General features: G+C 34.0%; 3 protein-coding genes across 3 annotated transcripts; all 3 read right to left on the bottom strand.

Annotated features, from left to right (window-relative positions):
- Positions 1–176: 176 nt before the first annotated feature.
- LOC124442906 lies at positions 177–8377 on the bottom strand. The gene is made up of 6 exons (XM_046993426.1): positions 3370–8377; positions 2856–3263; positions 2455–2597; positions 1985–2219; positions 860–1687; positions 177–470 (listed from the first exon to the last, which is right to left on the bottom strand). The coding sequence occupies exons 1-5, from the start codon at positions 7685–7687 to the stop codon at positions 870–872; spliced, it is 5922 nt and encodes a 1973-aa protein (XP_046849382.1). The 5' UTR covers positions 7688–8377; the 3' UTR covers positions 177–470; positions 860–869.
- Positions 6836–14211, bottom strand: LOC124442917 (apolipophorins-like). The gene is made up of 6 exons (XM_046993432.1): positions 13930–14211; positions 13285–13631; positions 12794–12976; positions 12615–12681; positions 11926–12366; positions 6836–11350 (listed from the first exon to the last, which is right to left on the bottom strand). Exons 1-6 carry the CDS (start codon positions 14209–14211, stop codon positions 10466–10468), a joined length of 2205 nt encoding a protein of 734 aa, XP_046849388.1. The 3' UTR covers positions 6836–10465.
- On the bottom strand, positions 13930–20719 carry LOC124449444 (apolipoprotein B-100-like). The gene is made up of 12 exons (XM_047000393.1): positions 20565–20719; positions 20154–20204; positions 19634–19788; positions 19007–19255; positions 17235–17393; positions 16687–16835; positions 16507–16565; positions 16182–16425; positions 15493–15751; positions 14713–15170; positions 14524–14626; positions 13930–14246 (listed from the first exon to the last, which is right to left on the bottom strand). The coding sequence occupies exons 1-11, from the start codon at positions 20608–20610 to the stop codon at positions 14560–14562; spliced, it is 1896 nt and encodes a 631-aa protein (XP_046856349.1). The 5' UTR covers positions 20611–20719; the 3' UTR covers positions 13930–14246; positions 14524–14559.
- Between the last annotated feature and the right edge of the window lie 1253 nt (positions 20720–21972).

The raw sequence follows: 21972 nt of genomic DNA, 5'->3' as shown, positions 1-21972 counted from the left end.
TAATATCTCGGGAAAAAAAACGTTCATCTTTTACCTGATACGTGTTACATTGAGTATGCATTATGACGAATTCAGCTGCTTAAAAAGAAAATGACTTCAAATAATATGTTGAAATAAGAACAAGTCGCGGTCCATTGCATCTCATAAAGCACTTACTCCCAAACACTATAGGCAAGTCAGTTTTTACCTCCATTTTAATGTAACATAATACTAAATAAACGTGAAGTTATCTTTCAGTGCCAAAAGTTTGATAGAAAGTCGCCGTATTTATCAAAAACTCTAAAATTCATACATTAAGTTTTATTATACGTCCCACGTAAAAATCTGTAAATAATTTAGTTCATTCAATCGTAAAATCAAATTATTGATATAGAGTAACTTATAATGATAACATGCAATAATATGTTAGACTTTTTTTCTGTACTTCTTGAGTCATTAGAAGTGTTCGAGTGCATAAGGACAAAAGAAACCTGAAAAAAGAAAGTTAGAATACAATATTTGAATTAACAATATAACGCGTAGTTTGCATTAGCCTGTGCAAATCGATCTGAGCTCAACCAATCAAATCAATCAAAGAGAAAATGCAAATCAATCATGAATGCATGTTAAAAAATTAAAACATTTTTTATAATTCATCTGTTTCGCATTATTATTTTACGAAAGAAATAAATGATGTTTATAGTGTTTGCACTGGCTTATACAAACCAAGGAGATCTTTGTAAGAACTCTCGAGCAGATGAAAACTATAGTACTGATCTGATCTCGAATTCTCCCAAACGTATCCTCGATTCGCATAGGCCTGTGCAAACACATTAAACATGTGTTATCAATAAAAAATATCTAATTCACAATTACCTACCATGCAAAAACTAGGTGCATCTTGAATGTCTGTTTGTTCTACAGATAGTCAGCGGCTCAACTGTTAAACCAGGAACACAAACACACTGTCGGCAGTAGGTCTGATCTTCTTGAATCTGCTTAACTATTGTCGTCTTCATTGCTCGCTTTAACAACCTCAACCAATTACCATGAACTTGAGAGTACGCCTTAAGATTAAATACAGCTCCCTTTGTATACTCAGCAAGACGAATGTGATCATTGGCTGGCAAACCAATTGTTTTTTCTTTGCTGTGGAACAAACTCTTCTTCACCATCGCTTTACCTTTCCACAAACCAAGTACATCTTTATGCTCTGAGCGTTTAAAGTATGGCCCAATCACGTTAAATATAATTCCTTGCATGTTCAGTTCTTTCTTTGCCTTCAGGAGAGGTGCTTTTGTCATTGTTTCACGATTTTGAGTTGAAAGCATGATAACTACTTTGCTTGCTCCAGGTTGGAATGGAAGTTGAGCAAGGTATTCAATAGCTTCAAGCGCATTTGCTCCCTGGCCATTGAACTGCATGCTAGCGATAGTACTTTCAACATTCTTTATGCTACCGAAGATCTTTCCTCCATTAGTGACAATATGCGGACGTTGAAGGAAAGCAGTTTTTCCACCAAACGCAACCACAGCATATCTTGAAGTGTAATTGCTTCGTAACTCGTTTTCGAGCTCCTTCAGAAAGCCAGATAGTTGAACAGTATGATTTTTCATTTTGAGCGTATCCGGAATCATCAAGACTACATCAACATTGTTGTTACCATGTTCTGTCCATTTCACCCAAACACCTTTGCTTCCACAGTTAGCTATGTTATAAGATACAAATTTTGTCAGTTGAAATACTTAAATTATTATGGAAAATTACAGGGTGACAGCATTAATATAAAATTAAGTTCGCATTTTTTAGTTTATCAAATAAACTGTTTAAGAATCAAATATTTGGTTGAAACTTAAGAATCACCGTACAAAACTATTTGAAAGTAAAAAATATTTGGTTGGTAACTTTCATAATTAAAATATTCAGGGTGAAATGTATTTTTTGTGAAAAGAGGATGTATGGGCTCCTAGTTAATGTGATGACGTCATAGAAAATCTGAAATTACCACATTCTTGGAGTTGGCTCGCCCAAATTCCTTTCTTCCTTAGCAGAGTCGTGTAAGCGGCAGTAACGTTACAGAAACTCAGATTTGATGGAACAGATTGACAATCAGATGTATCATATTGACAAGCCTTGTAGAATGGAGCTGGATCCAATGACTTAAAATACTTTGCCAAAGGAGAGGTTGAACTCAAGAAAAGATCTTTACATCTCGGCGATGGTTCCGTTTTACATGTTGGCTAAAAGAGAAGAAAAATTGTAAATTGTTTTGTAATAGAATGATCATCAAAACAGAGCTTTAGAGAGTTTGCAACTATGTCACCAAACGTCACTGTGATGTCACGTGCAAACACACCATAGGTTAATTACAATCATCTTAAGACTAAAGTGTTATGTTGATAATGGCAATGAATAGATTAAGCGTCAAAAACTTTCATACTAAAACACAGAACATGTGTACTTAAGGATTTTTACCTTGCGTTCAGAACTGCTAACTTTACACTCTCGATCTCCACTCACTTCCCAAGCGTTTGCGAATTCAGCAACAGATTTGGCAATGGTTTTGTCCGGCTTTAGAAACTCGTCATATTGTTCGTTGTTGTTCGTTCCCAGGAGACCTAAATAATCACATTCATCAATGTATATTAAATGTAAATGCAAGACACCTAAACAATCCCATACAACCATTTATGTGCATCAAATGTAAATGCAAACCCAAAACATTTACTAAATTCCATTTCGCTTTTTTAGTCAATTTTTACTTTTTTGCTGCAAATCTCGTTGAAATGCAAAACCTAAATATTGCATTTTTTACATTTAGCTTTTATTTTTTTGCAGCAAATTTTGGAAACACGTCACAATATATTTCTACGTACCAGCAAGTCGACCATGATAGAACTTGTTTATGTTGAATGTGCACAAGAAATGTTTGACGTCACAAGCAATATCGACACCAGTATCATGATGAATCTTTACATATGATCCTTCTCTTCGTACACTCAAATCTTGCATTTCAACTGGTAGTTCGTAGTGAGTCGTCTTCACATCGTTTCCATCGACATCTTTGCTCACAGTTGCTTCCACCTTACCATTGGCATGGATCTTGACGTAACCAGATTTTGTGTTTATTATTAAAGCAGTTTCTTGGCTCATCAACGTGAAGTTATTATCGCGGAAATCATGTGCAAGTACATAAGTACATGACGGTTTCTTGTATCCAATAAATTGATATGAATGGCCATCAAAAGTATAAACGTGTGGTTTTCCAAATATCATAGCAACACCTAAAGACAATAAGATCAATTTTTACAGAAAACAACTTCGTAGATTATAATGATGCAGTCAAGACAAAACAATTTACTTTATTGATTTACAAACACAATGACTTACTATCAGAGGGTGGAATCCAATGAAATGGATCAGTCAGTGTTTCAACAATCTCCCACACATCACTGTATTTGACAATCCGTTTGATGAGATACATCACAAACTCGCTGGTTTCATGACTCAGTTTCAACAACCGCTGTCCCTCAGAATAGCAGGCCTTGCTAAGATCAACAACATCTTTCACCATACGTATGTTCATTACGTCTTCTCCAATCTCAATTGTTTTGTTATTCAAGTCTTCAATATCTACATACTGATTAAGGAATGACCTCATGTCAAGTGATCTAATGATGCCTGTTATTTTCTCTTGGATAACATCCCGGTTTTCGTTCATGATTTCGGTAAAGTTCTTGTTGGTTCGATATATGTTCTTTTCAAATTGTTCCATTCTTAGCTTTGTTTGCAATTTAATAAGATCAGCTCGTTTCTGCAGATCATCAGCTAAAACTTTCAATTGCTTGAGAATAATTCTGATGTTTTCAAGGGTAATCTGTCTCAATTCAACACTCTTGTTATAAACAATCTTTGCTTTCTCATGACACATATCCACCAATTTTTGTTGCATTCTTGTTATCTCAGCAAATTTCCGGTCAATAGATTTGGAGAATGTCGTTAATTTTGTAACGATTGATTTGCGAATTTCTCCAAGCTTTGGTTTCAAATTAATAGAAATGTGCTGGTACAGCTGTCTCGTTGTCATGTTACATTGATCAAGTGCCCAACTTATGATTTTCTCACAACAAGTCACACAACTTTGGTATAGGTTGTACAGTCTTGCATGGAAAACACCACATTTCTTTGCTGTAAGGTTGTATAGATCGGTTAAAATTGTACGCAGTTCGACAAGTTGTTCAATATTCAGTTCAAGATCACCAGTAATGAATGCAATTTCGCTTGCTCGTACGATGTAAAAAATATCAACAATTTTCTTTTTAAATATCGGCAAGTCCTCTTGAATATCAGAAATAATAAGTTTCACAGCATCTTCAGTCTTTTTTGACAGGAAGGAGAGTTTATTTTTAAGCTTATTAATATATGACATGCAATTTTCCTTCACTAAAGGTAGAACTTTATCTGTAACATACAGTCCTCCATTTTGAAGTTTCACAGTTGAATCGTTGATTAGGGTGTTCAAATCTTTTCTGATATTATCAAACGTTAGTTGCCACTGCCTGAAAGAAATCTTGGCCGACTCGGGTAGTTTTGATAAATGCTCAATGTAGTTTCTTATGATCATTTTTAATTGATTTTTTACCTCAAACACATTCAGAACGGTGTAGTTATAACGGTACCAGAGTTCTTTGTAAACCTTAGTTGTCATTTTTTCGATGTTTGAACCCAAACATTGCATCAACCAAGTTTTCGTTTCATTAAGCTTCGTCAATACTTCTGAATTTTTAACGTTTACGTAATTTATAAGCTTGTCTTTGTAATGATCAAATGATATCCGTGCCTCAGTGTATGTTTCCTTGATCAAATTGCTTCCAATAAGCATTGAGATGCTCATCACATTTTCAATTTTCTTCAGTTTTCCCGCAGCGTCCAAATCGTGCCATTCCATTTTGATGTATTTGACAAGTCTCGGCAAATCGTTGTGGTACATGAAGCTTGTTTGATTCAAGAAACGTGCAACATTCTCACTGATTTTTGTGTAAAGATTTAAGGCTGTAGCTTTACATACTTGTGTGGAATTTATAATTCTTTGTACGTGGAAATTAGCCAACTGTACTAGTTCAGGATTAGCACTATAAACCGTATCAACTGAGCCGTAGAATTTTGTGACGAACACTATTGTCTCAAGTGTTTCGGTGGCAAGGAAATGCATTTGATCACGTGTGTTGTTCATAATGCTTTCAGCTTTTTCTTTCAGCTCCGTCATTTTTTTGTCGTTAACACTTTCTTTCACTTCTTTAAGCATAATGATACATCTATCGAAAGACTTCCTTGTTGTATGAAATACTTGTTCGAACTTGTTTGGCAAAACTTTAAGTATATGTAAGAGTTCGTTTGGTGTTAACTTCGTCAGATTATAAATTGAAACATATTCGTTGACAAATCTTTTGCCCAATACCCATCCTTGTTTAACATGGAAGTTCAATAATTCGACGAGTTCGGTTGGTCGATAACCAAACTTGGCAAAATCAAATGAAACTATATTCAAGACACGTTTTCCCCATCGATTTACTGTCATGTAAATGTCTTCGTAATGATTCTTAATGTTGGTGTTCAAGGATGCAAGATGTTTTTTAACTATTTCAAATCCTTTAAGTAGTTTGCGAATGTAATTGTCCAGAATCATAACCTCATTGACAACAAAAATTGACAGGTTTTTGTACATATCATGTACGGGTGCTTGGAAATTTCTTATGTGCTGATGGAGTTTTTCCTCAATTTCAAGAATACTGATTTCTCCAAGACGTTCAAACATTCCAAAGAATAGTTTATTTTTCTTGACGTAAAAATCGTTTGCTTTTGACATAAGTTTATCAAAGGTGTTACGAAGATTCAAATATAGCTCGTTAGACTTTACCATAATAGCAGTGGTTATGTTTTCAATTTCGGTCATCGTTACTGTCTGGAGATACTGGAATCCATTGTGAGACATATTTCTTATATTACGAAGTGTTAGCACAGATTGAGAGAGCACGTGAACTTCTTTCAGTTTTCTCAAAAATGATTTTCCAAGTACTTTGCTTACAAAGACTGCTTCGTGGTGCAAAATTTCCTGTTCTATTGCTGTCCAAGTTTTATGAGTACGAACTTTATTTAGAGTTTCGACGATAGTTGAAAGAAGTTGGAATTCACTAATAGTTTTGTATAACTTAGCAACTTGTATCAGCAATGGATTTTGTTTAACTGAAGATAAAATTGTATTTACGATAACATGTTGACTCTGATTCGCCATCATTTCAGTGATATTCCTGCATTTAGTATACATTTCATCATATTTCTTTACAATCAAAGCAATATTCTTCAAAGCCTTTCTTCGCTGCTTGTTGTAAACATATCTTGCAATTTTTTCATATGGAGTCAGAGTGGTGATAAAGTCTTTTTTTACCTCTTTGTTAACTTGACGTATTTTTTCAAGGACATTAATGGATTCAGTGGCGGTTTCATTTATGAAATTATAAAATTTCATACGTAAGCTTTCAATGTCATCGAGCAAAACTTTAAACTTCTTATCACAGCATGCTTTGATACTCAAAGTGCTATTTTCGAAATATTTTTTCATGCTGTTGTAGAATTCTTTGAGTTTCATCGGCTTCACGTGTTCAAACCAAATCTTAAAATGCTCATATTGTTCCGATAAACTAACCATCAAGTTCTTCATGTTGGACGCATGCGCAGACGTCAATGTTTGAATGTGATTGTGATAGTAGAGGGATATTTTTTCGTAGCTTTCTGTTGCAAGATATCCATACTGTGTTGTCAAATTTTGCACTAACGTGTTGAACATCTTCATCTTTTCTTCAATAACCAGCTTATTTCTTTCATAAATTTCCAATATCTCAATGAACTTCATCATCGCACTTTGGTACAAGGTTAGTGTCTCATTTGTTACAACTCTAAAAATATTATTCAAAGCTTCGCTGCCTTTTGTTTGCATATTTCGATAAATTTCCTCGATAGGTATGTCTTTATACAAATTGATCGTGTTCAATATTTCTGTTTGGCTGCTCTGCAATGTTTTTAAAAGCATCGTACGGTATTTGAATATGAAAGTTTTCAAATTGTTATACAGTTTTTCTTGAACCTTCATGGTCTCTGTCTTCAAATTTGAAACAAGCAAGGAGGCATCTTTTGTGAGTTTTTTCAACAAATCAAGAGTCTTGTTGATGGAAACATCGCGTATCTCATTCAGTTTTGTCATTGTAACATTAGATAAATGTCCATCGCGCAAAACCAAAAACTTTCTCTTTAATGTTTCCACAGAGTTTTCAATAGTTGAGTATGAAAGACTAATGGCTACAGCATAGTATAACTTAGTTGTGGTATAAAATTTCAAAGCATTTTGATAAATATTTGCTGTGACAAATTCATAAAGTTCGAATTTATCGTATTTTGCGAAGTATGGTACCAAATAAATTGTCAATATAACTTTTTCGAGCTTCTTTTCAATCCATTTTATAAAGTGTTGAGCATTGATAAGTGTAGTATTCACCAAGTCACCATAAGTACAATTCCAGGCACCGTTAACTATACTGTCGAAATGAGATGACATGAAATCAACAGCTACAACTTGGAACTTGATAAATCTGTTCTTCATTTTCTCTACATTAATCTTTAACTGATCTTCAGCTAACAACACAAGTTCGTCCATGGACAAATTTTGAAACTGATCATATAAATTTTTCAAGTGGTGGAAGTTTGCCAAGTATTTTATCGTCACATTTTTACAACGTTACTCACATGATCCATTTTCAAGGCAAAATGTTCGTTTTCTTTATGAAATCACTGTAGTCGTTTACGAGAACAAGGATTGGTTGAAGAATTCTCATTATCTTCACATCTAACTGATTTTCCTTAACTAGTTGCTCAACTTGGTTCTTCAGTTGATTCAATTTAAACAAAACGCTTGCATTTACAACATTCCATGTTTGAAGAAGTTTCTTTTGATTGACTCGTAGATAATGTTCCGCCAGCTTTGTGCATATTTCAAGATTAACTTTGGTACAATTAACGTCGAAGTTACAAGTGAAAGCCTCAATAAATTCAATTGCTTGATAAATGTAGGTTTTAATGTTCTCTACTTTAACTTTGGTGTGTTGGCATTTCGCTAAAATCAGCTGTACTTGCTTTACGATGTTCGCCATTGTTATTTCATAACCTCTCTTTGCATTAATACTTACAGCTTTAAGCAACTTATTGATAGTAATGCCACCAATGGAGATGTTGAGGTAACGCTCAATTGTTCGCGATGAAAACTTCATAAGGTCGTTGGGAAACAATGTTGTATAAGGAAAAAGATCTGTTGTAATGTCTTTAAGAATTTCGACAATGTTCTTGTACGTCTGGAATAACAAATTATCATGCATTCTCGTCTTATTCATTAGATATAGAATATCAGTTGCCAGTTTCTTTCCCAATAAATCGAGAGATGTAGAGAACTCGTAGATAGTATTGTTAACATCAATGTCACGTAGCATATTGTGAAGACGCAGGAGCTCCTTATGGCTTACATTCAACAGTTTCAAAATGGTGTCATGTCCATCAGTTTTCATGTAGGAAACAGACTCATTTGCGATTTCCAAAGCAGATTTTTTCAAAGAGTTAATACCATTGACAAGGTTTTGCACTGATAGGATTCTCAACATATTTCTTGCCACTTCAGATTCTAACCGTAGGCGCAACTTATTTAGGTGTTTGAATGAGCTTATGGTAAGTTTTAAATCTTCAAATATTGCCTCATAGTATTTGTGTTTCAGAATTAGATTATATTCATCTGCAGTCGATCTAATACCAACCAGTTCCGTAGAAAATGCTGAACATGTTGTAATATTGAACACGAATTGTCTTTCATTCATCATGTTGGCAAATACTTTAATGGGAACATAAGGTAACACGTTGATATTTAGCTGCAGTTGTTTAGATGCGAAGTCTATGAAAAACGTATTATTCCATATATAATCCAGTAGAGATAAAGTTGAGGTGAAGTCGATACCGTTGTTATGTCGAAGATGGCCACTAACTTGAATTGGTGCTCGTGATGTACCGTAATTAAGTTGCCAGGAATATAACCCACTTTGTTTTTTAAACATGGCTGAACTGCTAATTGGATAGTCGAAGATGGTCAAGTTTGACAGTAAGCCGAGTGACTGATGATTATTGACGAAAGTAGCCTCGTAAATTACGTTTATTCCTGGTAACATTTCATACTTGATCACTAAATTTCGAGAGGGCTTGGTGTAGGCAATTTTGTTGTGGATAAACTGCCCAGGGGCCAGCTCCATTTTTGACCACATAACGAGTTTGTCGTCTGAGTTGGCAAACTGATAGATGGTAGTCAGGAATTTATTCTTTGAATAGTGTAACTTTGTTGTAACAATATGATTACTGTCTCCATTAATTCCCTTATTGATGTACGACAATGAATAACCGTATCTATAATGACGTGAGTGAACTGCGATGACAAACATTGATGTTAGTTTCTTTTCTAGTCTTGAATTTGTTAATGATAACCTGTATTCTGCACTATACTGCAAAGCTTTAGCACCAACTTTTAAAGTATGTGAAGATGACTTTCTGTGAAGAAGAGCAAAGACAGATCCCATTTTCTTGTTTTGTGAAAACATGTTGATCTGGACTCCTTTGAGTGCGGATTCACGAACAAAGATGCTTTCAAATGTTACGACTTTTCTTTGTATGGTCAAATCAAGACCTAGAGATCGCTTTCTTTCTGTGTACTTCAACAAAGCTTCAATATTCTTTCCATTAACAATTCCTCTAAAGCGAAGCCCATAATAAGATGGTGAAGTCACAACGCCAACAAATACATCAGACACTTGCCGACGGTTGTAGTTTGTTTGAAATACGATTCCTTTTGCTGTGGAGTTGTTTTTCCATCCAGCTTTAATTGATGCAGTTCTTCTATATGCCTCAATCATCAGATGTAAGAAGCTTTCTTCAGTATGGTTTGTTAGGTGAAGACGAACAGAAAGATGGTCTCTTGTAAGCCCCTTGAGTTTCATTTTGATGAAGTTTTTATTTGAATCATAAAAAGTCGCGAGTGAAAGTTCTTTGTTGTCGATAATTCCTTTCACTAACCAAAGTTTTCCATTATCCACGTTTGAATATGTCGACATTAGTTCTATAGATTTATTCATAAATGTACCAGAAAACTTGAGACCAGCGGAGTTACCAGTCACAACACTCCAGCGAGCAGATAGATCCCTTTCTAAAATCTTCGCACGCAACTGGAAGCCTTTTTCTGACTTAGAATTGAAAATTCCGGCATCAAAGGTTAAGGAAGAATTATTATGATTTGCATTGATCGACAAGCCAGCTTCAGTTTCATGATAGTACGGGGACACAGCTAATTGACTTTTGAATTCTGGTCCTGTTAAATTAAGATTCAAAGTGGTCTTGTTGGCAAATCTGATCATTTCACAACTAAATTGCAGATTTTTCTGGTTTTCCGGTTGTTTGTACTTTTGAGTGAAAGAGTAAACCCTTTGCGCTTTTCTTCGTTTGTATAGTCCACATCTAACTCTACTTTTTCATCGTTTAAATAAGCACCAATACCTTTGCTTTTCGTAAATACACCTGTTTTCATGAAATTGTTATTGAGAGCAGCAGAAATCTCAAGATTCTTCTTAGACCATCTCCTTGAAGAGTATTCTACAGTCGCGTTTGCTTTGTTTTCAAATCCTTCAACGACCCATTCAACTTTTTTACCATTTGCGAGGACAAAATGACTAGCACGGAGCAAGAACGGCTTCTTCATAAATTCGCCATTTAATTTGAAGAGTGATTCTCTCTTTGGATTGGAAGATCCCAGGTAACCATTTATGTATGACGACGAGTTCAGATGACTTAAACGCACATGAAAACCATTCTCTAAAGCATTCCATCGAGGATAAGCTTCAAACTTTACCACATGCCAAGATGGTTTGGAGATCATATCCACAAGAACAACTTTCTTTTTCGTGTTCAACTCTCCGTTTATTTTGATTTCTTTCTTTGTGAGATTATTTCCAATCTTTACATAAAATCTACTGACGCTTTTTCCAAGTTTGCCAGCGAAGAATAGTTTGTTGTTGTTGGAATCATCAATTTTCACATGCAAACTCTTTTTCAGCAGTGAAAACTGTGCTTCAGTCAGTATATGCTTCATTGGCCAGTAAGTAAATTTACTTTTGATACCGTATCGATCGTTGTGTTTATGGAAAGAAATAACATCAGTTATTGTCAGGTTGTTGTACCTAGCATTTATTGCTATGCCGATATCTTGAGCATTTGTCTCGTTGTTTTTCGTATTAAATACCTGTAAATAGTTTTGAAGTACTCAAGTCAAATAGCAGAAATTGCTTTAGACATGTTATTCGCACGAAACCATAAGGTTTTTAATCTTTGTGTCTTTTATCACATTCGCATTTTATATGATACGATTTTATTAAATGAACTGCATTAGCGAATCATAGAACGAGCAAAAACCACGCTTAATTGTTGTATTAGCCTTCGGCAAGTCGAAATAGATTCGCACGATTATTCTGTTTACGTACGTAATGTTCAACATCATAAAATAAAAACAATAAAACGCGTGCATTGATTGGTCTAGAGCCGTGTTTGCATTAGCCTGTGCAAAACACATTTGAGCTCAACCAATGAAATCAATCAAAACAATCAATCAAAGTGAATATGCAAGTCGATCATGAAAAACATTTTAGAAGAAATATCTAAATGTTTGTCTTTTTCGCATTATTTTATTTTATAAAAGAAGTAAAAGATGTTTTTCGTGTTTGCATAAGTCCGTGCAAACACAGTAAACATCTTTCATTTCTTAAATGTTTTTCATACACGATTGCTAATAACAAGCATCGAAAATGAAAATGGACTTACCTCTGTTTCGATGGTGATTGGTCGAAGATAAGACATAGTTGGTGTTGAGAATTTAGTTTGAAGTCTGTTTGTTACGTTGTTGTACTTCGCCTCAAATTTACCAAATTTGTAGTCATGGATACCACATGTCACACCCAAATATTGACCATCATTCAAGAATTGAAATGTAGAGTTGCCAACAACTTTTCTTCCAAATGTGAGACCTGGAACATGTACACTGAACATCCAATTATAACTGTTTTCATTTTCATCCGTAAGGGTACGTGTTTCCACTTCAAATCGGGCAAGATTTGCGTTGGTCGTATTGAAAACCATTCCAAATGATGTGTCTCCAGTTAGAGGAAAGTACGGAGCATCATAATCACGATAAGCCAATGGAAGTGAAACGTCTCCGCAAAGACTTACACCCAGGAATCTTGAGAAGTCAACGCAGCTCTTATGCTGGGTAAAATGAAGAATAAGTTTGAATGAGAATATTTGTAATGAGAAATATCAGCTACGAATTTCGAACGATACAAAATGTTTTAAGATTAATATTCAAGACTGTTCGAACTTATGGAACCGATCACAAACTTTCTGTTTTAGTCGTCATTTTTCTTTTTTTTCGTTCAATACACTGCTTCAGTTAAAAATATTGCCCTATTCAACAACTTTTTCTCAATCAGAATCTGATAAGAATACATGTTTACCTCAAATCTTCTTGGAGATCCTAAAATCTTCTGTCGTTTCTCATTAAGAAATGTTGCAAGATTTGATCTACAAAAACATCATAGATTTAAAACATATGTTCGTAAGTAAAACTACGTTGCTAATATTTCCTAAAATGTGCTGCCATTGTTTAGCTTAACAAAATATTAAATATACTCACTTGACGTTCACAATATAAACTGGTGTACTCGGTGGCTCGACACTTAATTTGATTCCTTCACCTTCTTTGTACGTAGCGTTACCATTGATCTCAGTCGATGTAAACAGCGAGGCATTCACTTGAATACCTGATGATGAATGTGTTGCATCTACCATCATATTAGCAGAAATATAAACTGTTGCACTAAAGAAAAAACATTTAAAAAGTTAATTGGATGACATTAAAAAGAAACATCGTTTTTACTACTAAACTTGCATAATTCTAGTAGAATGCGTTTTGTAATATTTTAACTGTGCTACACTGAATCACTTGCCCTGGAATATCAAGTTCATTACACTCAATTGCATGAAGATTGAAAAAATTAAGAAACACAAATCAGACGTGAAAAGATTTTTTCGTTTCATTAGAAAAGGCTTAGTAAGCATTATTCTTCCTAAAACTTTTTTCAGCACGTTGTGAAGATAATTTTAAAAAGGAATTATTTTCTTTACCTTGGAGAGACGACACCTCGTACGTCCAGTTTTTTCTTTCCCCAAAACATATTTCGAATATCAAATTTACCGTTGAGCGTTACAGAAGTAACACTTGATCCATTTACAGCTAACTTTAGAGGAATTCCAAGAGCCGTTGGGATTTCATGAACGGCTTCAAGCAACATGAAGCTCTTGGTGTAAGTTATGCTACCGCCTCGGGCGATGTTGATTAAAGTATCAATGACGTTAATTGAGTCTGCTTCTCCTTGTAGCCAATCAATATCTTCAAAGCTCAGAAACTGTAACTCGTGACCAAAAACTTTTAATGATATAGCACCAGTTGGGCTCTTTCTTTCGATTTTCATCTAAAACAATGTACATTGTAGATTTATCAAAATGATGTACAAAAATGCTTAAGATGATATTGTTCATGTTAGTAGATGTCGATCGTTCAGGATGGTAGTTATACTGAGAACGACTGTTGATGTCGGTGACTGACGTTTCGACAACCTTAACGATGGTCATCTTGAGAGACTAGTAAAGTTACAATGTCAATACTTTATGTAAGACTTACTGAACTATGATAATGTTATGATATGATTTAAATCATTAACGAACAAGATAAAACTGAAAGTTATTTTGTTCGTTTATGAATCTTCTTACTTTGTTCTGAAGTGTTAAGAGGTTGCTCTTGATTTCGCTCATTTCGTTGTCATTTGTGCTTCTTTTACTGCGAGAATGAAATTCGTTGGTTTTAATGTTCAATAATTCCATAAGTCGTTCATCTGGGAAGTGTCCATCTGGTCCAAACATTTGCTCGATAAGACCTTCAAAACCTTCAAATCGCGCTGCGGTCTCAATTAAGTTAACTGACGCTCCCAACATGTCAACAGTTAGGTTAAACTTGGCGCTACGAGGAAAATAACTGTCTTGATGGAAAATCATTTGAGCTTGACTTGAGCCACCAAATTCATATTTTCCTGTAAAAAAAACATTACATAAAACAAATGGAAAGTAGCAAATTATTTAATTAGCGCGAGTAATGAGTTGATATCATTTATTTAGTCGTCAATACTTCACAAAAAGATGGGCGTGGAAGAAATGTGCAATATTCTAAGAAAATTTATTTGCCTGTTTTTATCTACTCTATTTGTAGCGCATTTCGTGATTTATTCAAGCACATGATCCTGCCACGAAATGGTTATAGTTATTCAGTACATAATGATAAAAAACAAATAAGACGTAAAATAAACTTACTGTTGTAAAATGAAATGTCGTAGGCATGGGAATATCTCAAAAATCAAGATGAAAAGTAGGAAGTTTCGTCCCATTAAGTGCTCTTGTTATTAAGTCACGTAATCTGAAAAGAAGTAATTTCCATGAATTTCCGTATAAGAGCAGATATTACGTAGGTGTTGTCAACAAAGATTTGTTATTTGTACTCACGGGACACCATATACTGGCTCTGATGATTCAAGTGCATTGGTTAAATGTGATGAAACAAAAGAGGCAACTTGGTTATTTTTTTCTTCATTGAGAATGTCTGCAATCTTCTTAATAAGTTCTTCAGTAGGGCATCTCATCAAAGCAAGATAACTCTCAATACGAATTTCTGTATCCATTGCAAGATCGTCAAATATATACATTAATCCATTGGTAGTTTTATGACTGCAGGGAAAACGCCTCAAGGACTGAATGGCATCAATATTGACGTAAGATGAACTATTAGTTTTAGCGGCACATTTCAAAATAGTAGGAACTGATGTTGAAGGTCGACCAGCATTGCCAATGGCTTTAAGAGAAAGCGTGATGTTTTCAAGCTCTTGAGTTGCTGTTTCTTGACAATTATCACCAAGTCTTTCTTCGAGAAACTTGTCGGCTTGATAAATGGGACTTCTTGAATTCTGAAATTGAATTTCTTTTGCTCAAGAACTACCCATACTATGATTCAGTAATTGGAGGAAGTTATATTAAATGAGGGATGCTCTAAAATGTTCAAGGTTGGTTGAAATAAGTTCACTTTGAATTGTTCTATTATTGACAACTATAGAGTATACAAAGTAAAATATTTGAGCTCTTTTCAGATATACTTTTCGGGGAAAATAATCGGTTGTGTTTGACGTTAATTGGTCCTTCAATTTTATTGTACCAATCGTAAACTACTATTTGTCAAAAAATTCTCTTTTGAACAAAAATACAAAAAAAAACAAATAGAAAAAGGCGTACCAGATTATCACAGGAATGCTGACTACAATATTTATGGATCAATGTTCCCAATGTTAGAAAAGCTGTTCTTGACGGAGTTTCTTGACAGAAATACAAAATATTTCCCACCATGTCTTCACTTGGTTTACCAACCAATGCGATACCAGTAAGGAGCTGAACAGACTGTGGTGTACCAACTTCATTGTCTGTTATAACACTGACCATAAACTGAGCACAATCCAAAGTACCACACTGAGAGAGAGCATCCACAATGAATTTTCTGAAAATTAAACGCATCAATTTTGGTGAATGTTTGCGTTAAATAACAACAATATAACGCACGCTGTGGTTATTTCATATCTGGTTATCCTTTGAAACACACATTTTCGTTTAGTTTTCAAACACTCTTTATTTTGTTGAGTCCTAAAAGGCGCCATTCATTTTAGACAATGAAATGGACTGTGTTTATCATAGGAATAACTCGACAATGTGGATTGGCGGAAAGGATATAGCTAAATATTTTCAATGTTTTTTACAAATTAAAATCAACACGTATTTGCCTTAAATTCAGCTGCATAATGATAAGTGGGCATAGATTACTAATATTCTTTTTCAAGTTAATGAAAAACTGGAATACATTAATCTTATTGCAAATAAATTCACCTTTTCTCTACGTAACACAGTAGCTTGTCTGAAAAAATTTAACATACTTGTATCTTTCATTCGTGTCTTTGCTGCATCCTCTGTCTTGACATTTATAATGTTTTATCCACACATACTTTAAACCTTTAGTATTGAGTCGTCGTAAAGCAAAAATCAACTTGGTGAAAAGTCTGGCTGTATCAGGCTTAGCACCTTCTTCGTTACCAAGTTTATCAAGAATTGTTGAAGCATCTTTATAATTTTTTGATGCTATCTCTGGATCTTTAATGTGCACGTACTTAAGACTGGAGTTTTAGTTTCTAGAAAGTTGGCAATATTTTTAATCATCATTTATTATGTAACAGAAATGGAAATGAATTTTTCAGCACTTACTTGGTAAATTTGGCTGAAGACCTGAGTTGGCGACATGGCCAATTAATGAAAGGCTTTGTCTGAAAGGTAAAAAATCAGTCTCGCGATGGAGTCAAAGTATTTAACTGTGTTTTAAGGCAACACTTTATTGTCATGTTGTCTTTATCAGAAATCTTTCACATTCTACTCATATCAACTTACCTGACAATGGTCATTGCCCCAGACGATGAGTTGTAACCAGAGGAAAATGGACGAAAGAGATGAGTTTCTTCACATATGATCTTACCAAATCGTTGTCGAGGTGACAATACGTATTTGCAGACACTCTCTGATTTTAGTAAGCTGAATGGCTAAAGAGAGATGGAAAACGCTTAGATATTAAATCAAGCTATAATTTACTTAAACTAGGATATTTTCAAGTGAAAATTTTGGGTAAAAACATAACTAATATGTATAAATGAGTTTTTTGAATGGGTAAATTAGCGATGAATACATATTGTCAGTTTTTTAAATTTGTTTTTTCTACAATTTTACTTCGAATTAATCATAATCAATGATAATATAGGTAGGAATTTATACAAAATTTACCGTGATGACTTTAGTTCAAGAGTGAAGAATAATGAACAGAAAATGAGAGAATTTAGGAAGTTTTAATTTACATATGAGGCATTTATTAGTTTGTTGTTCAACCGTTGTATAGCTATATTATAGGATTAGGTATCTTGCACAAATGGTAAACCTAAACCTACCTTATCTGTTGGATAGTGGGTCACTGGTATGCCAAGATTAGTTTCCGACCTGTCGTCACAAGAAGTAAAGTTCTTTGTTTTCACAACAGTCTTAGCTCTGCCGCTGTCATGACGGGACTTTATGTGATAGAAAGCATTGCATTTTCCGTTCACGTCAACCTTTAGCGATTAAATAAAAATTATTAAATGAAATTAATTTCATAATTAAATGTTTCAAATTTTTACTTTTATAACTTCAAAAAATTCTTTGCGGACGCGATGTGACAAGATCTTTCACGGAAATAAAAGTCTTAAAAGTAACGAAGAATTGACCCGTGTTTTATAATCAGTTCTTAGACATAGTCTTATTATCTGTGAAAAAAGATGACCAAATTAGCGATATTTTGTCGATCGTGACGAAACATCGTAAAATCAATATCATCAATCAAAATATCATATTGCGCCACGTATCACTGACAATAAATGAATTTTATAACGCAATATGACACTTGGAGATATCCAGTTTTAAGGGGGTTTCATTTCATAGTTGATCCAAGGGCAAGCCTTACAAAGGTCAAAAAAACATGTCTCGAGAAAGATATTTGAAATTTCTTTATTGAGTTCGACTGCTGAGAATAAATCACGTTTGTGCTATGGAAGTTTAAAGCAACCTAATAAAATGAAACTGTTCAAACGAGTTGATCTCATGTTATCTAATAATCGAGACAACTAAATTGTTAAGAATGATTTAACTTTTTAAAAATTGTAAATAGACGAATATAAAAGGAAAGTTCAATGTACACACTATAATATTCTTCGTATTTTCATCACATGCTTAGAGCATTCTTTTTATCATCGTTGTGTGCGATAAAATGAATGGTTGACAATTTGAATAATCTTTTGAATTTAAACACAAAACGTGACAGTGTTTAAGCATTCCCATGGTTTGTAGACAAACAATTAAGAAATCTTTATTTGAGGCTGTTTTATAAATGAAAAGTTCAAATAACTTTGTAATGACAGCATAATCCTGAGTGATGAAACTGGCAAAACAGCGGGAGACTCCGTACCATGGATACTTGAAAAATATTAATAACAGCAAGGACACTCTAGGTCACTGAACGAAAAGTCGTCATTGAAAATACGTGATTCCATATACGTGCGAACGATAGATATTTAATTTATTTTTAAAATCTAAAATAACATATAAATCATATTTTTAAAAAAGGAATTTACTAACGCCCGTGTTTTGTGACTATTGAAACCAGATGATATAAGCCTAATATTATGTAGAGAACTGATGCTTAACCAATCTCTGAAGTGTATATTAACATGAATGAAGGCTATAATATGCAACAAAATGTATTTAGAGTACAAAATCTATGTATGTGCACCACATGCATCATGTCAAAAGATCGTGATTCAAAATTCCTTTTTTACCACCTCGAGTTCCCTGGAACCAGCTTTGCTGATGGATGATTTGTGCATCATTTGGCAAATACAAATGACAGATGAAAAACATCGTAAGCTCGATTGTCAAACTCACAGTGCTCATGTATTATCTCCGCCCAATTTTCTTACAGTTTACAAAAGTATTTTTTAAGATATTTCGATGTTCGTTGAAAAAAGAAAATACTTTACTTTTAAATCCTTAGTTATTATTGACGATGTTTCTATTCAAATCAAATGATAAAGGTGCGGTGTGCTAAAGACAGCTGTTAATGCTGTAGACCAAAATATCAAATATCCTTGACCAAAGGTGTCTGTAATGTATTTTAGGTTTAAAAACATACCTCGCTCAAAGTTTGATCGTTATCAGTAATCTTCAATTGAAATGCACTCAAGATTCCACGTTTCATGTTTAAGATGCGTTCAGGTTCACCTTCAAGTGATTGGATGTTTGTAACAAAGCCGTCATGTGTTTCAAAGTATACTTCTCGAGCTTTAAGCTCTCGGCTAAGATCCTTGCTTCCTGGTGAAAGCTTGAAATCTAAAGCATCAGTGTTCTTGCCCTGGCCATCCAGAAGCTCCGCTTCAATAATCTAAACCGAAAAGCTGACACATGAGTAATGTTTGAAATTGACATCAAACATTTATTTCTATCTTGTGATATTATGAAATTTAAAAAAAAACGCCTATGTCTGATTGGAACAATGAATCATTACTTTTCCTTACAGATATCCAAAGTTCATGAGCTGGTACTGGGTTGAAAAAATTAGTAACGAAATTTATAGATTTTGCAAAAGATTTTCAAAGACTATTTCTTATTTCAAAATAAGTGATGTGTCTTTACTATTTATTAAGTTAAATATCTCCACACTGTTTTTGCAAAATGCATTCCCTAAAATCAAACTATAACTGAACGGACAATGAAAAAAAAATAAAAATGAGCCCTAGATATTAAGCAATGAATAAATCACCTGAAGCATATATGTGCATGGTAGCACAGCTGTTATTTGACATTTTGCTCTCAACCTGAGTCCAGAACGCTCGTCAGATGTACCAATCAAACCAGATACTGTTTCACCCTCGTAAGAGTATAGCAATGTCTTTTTTGTGTGGAAATGAGACACATCTTAAAAATAAAATAGATAAAAAACCCTAAAATGATTGAAAAATTTATCCAAGAAACACAAAAGTCTATATATCATGTTTCCAATTTTGTGCAAGTTCAAGGGTAAATTCCTGAAGGCGGAACGCCAAGTGTGTCATAAATCCTTCTAAAGTTTCAAATGTTTCATGTTTCATATCCATCCTTCATTACCAACTGCTTAGAACGAATGATTAGAGTTAAATTATTACAAAATATAAAAGGTTGAAATTCTGCGCGGCAAAAATGTTAAAATATTTTATAGTGACAAGCTTCATCATAAGGTTGGACAATACATAAACAGAGGCTAATCAGGACGATTTTATTCCCTGATTTAATCATAAATTTACCTTTGTTACAATTTATTTTCGATCGTTTGTTTAACTCATTAGATAATGGTGCTAAAAAGAATAGGAAAATTAGCGAATTTTAAAATGACAACGGCAAATTTACTTCCCGTCAGCATTGCATCAGTACTAGGGAAGAACCAAAGTCCATTAAATTATTTTTCTCTTGGGATTGATATAATTTTATACATAATTTAAACTCTTTCGCAATTCAAACGCGAATCTTTGGCAATGGAAAACCGAGCAGATTCATCATCATAAATGTGAAACCACCAACAATTTTTGTGCTTCGCTAGCAAATATATTATTCATTTGTACAATAAATGTCAGAGGGCTTTCCATATAATAATTCTGCGCAAATCTCTACAGATAAATATCAAAGAAGAAAAAATTTAAAAAACATATAAGTTATACCTGTAAACACGCCAGATAAAAACAACGTTACTGCGAGCAACCTCATTTTCTCATTGTTTGCTATCAGTCTCTGCTCACTAGTCTCTGATTCAAAGTGCAGAAACCACGCGCAACCAATGCAAACTAATATGAACTTGCATCACGCTGGAGTCAAGAAGTTTATTGATGCATCATAAACAGCCAAAGTACTTTCGTCCAATAAAAATCGACCTCATATAAAACCAGTCAATCAGGTTATAAAGCTCCTATGCGCATGACCCGATATGCCAACATTGGTAGATTTGACCTTTTGGTTTATGTATACATAGAACTGGCAAGAACGACGCTATTAGTAAAAATAGTATAGCCGGTGTCTTGATAATGGAAAAAATCTCTGAATTAAGAAATGAAAACGTGTTATTTAGTTACGCGTTTTTTGAAACGTGGAGCATTTCTTAAAAAACGTTCTTATGAGGGAATCTACTGGAAATTATGCAATAATTGCATAACACAACAGGTATGATTTGTCGTCCAGAGATTTGTTATTTCATTTAAACGAAATGACCTTTGATATGACGTCGAAGTAAGAAATATTGGGCAAAATGGAGAAAACAACAAAAAAATATGGTTGTAACATTAAAGCAAAATACAATTGTTAACCATTGGAATACAGTAAATTACAACTACAAGCACAACTAACTCTAAACAACAACTAACTTCTTTTTCCAAAAAGCACTTCCGTTGATTGAAAAGTCCACGAAGCCGTAGAACGCAGACGTTGAAATATGTTTACAACCAGTTTAACTCTTAAGTCAAGTTTTAACGTTTCATTTACTGAAAAAATAGTAAATACTTGTCATGGACGGTGCTACAAAATTGAACCTGGGGGGACTACGATTTATATTTACTAAATTTACTACGTCTTAATTTATCTTAGGTCAGGCTAAAATTTATAAATGTTAGCAAGAACTGTTGCTAGATTTTCGTTGTCTCAATGAAATGCAATGCTATCAAACACGACATTGCAGTTTTTTAAACAATTTGATAACTGCTCTCTTGCAAAATATCTTATTAGTTTCTGATGTAAAGACAAAAAGAGGTCATCTAGTTCATTGATTATCAGACATTTAACATATGCGGCCTTTACATAAAAAACAATTCTAAGAACTCCATCAGCGAAAACGCATTGATACATTTATGTATATATTCATTCATATTATAAGCGATTGATGCTATTAAAAAACTTTTTAATGAACAAGAAAACACGATTTCACATACACCAGCTACGTAACTTATTTTACACACAAATAAAGGCAATAATTACACTTCCTTCAAACCTAACATCGGCCCTGAACACACCCATGCTTGACTAGATTAAAAAAATAGGTCGGCTCTTTTTTACAAGGTTAATGCTGAGCGATATGATACG

This window comes from Xenia sp. Carnegie-2017, unplaced genomic scaffold (genome assembly GCF_021976095.1).
Source record: "Xenia sp. Carnegie-2017 unplaced genomic scaffold, XeniaSp_v1 HiC_scaffold_1, whole genome shotgun sequence".
NCBI classification, from domain to species: domain Eukaryota; kingdom Metazoa; phylum Cnidaria; class Anthozoa; order Malacalcyonacea; family Xeniidae; genus Xenia; species Xenia sp. Carnegie-2017.
The sequence above is the reverse complement of the archived record's forward strand: the minus strand, read 5'-3'. Positions and strand labels throughout refer to the sequence as shown.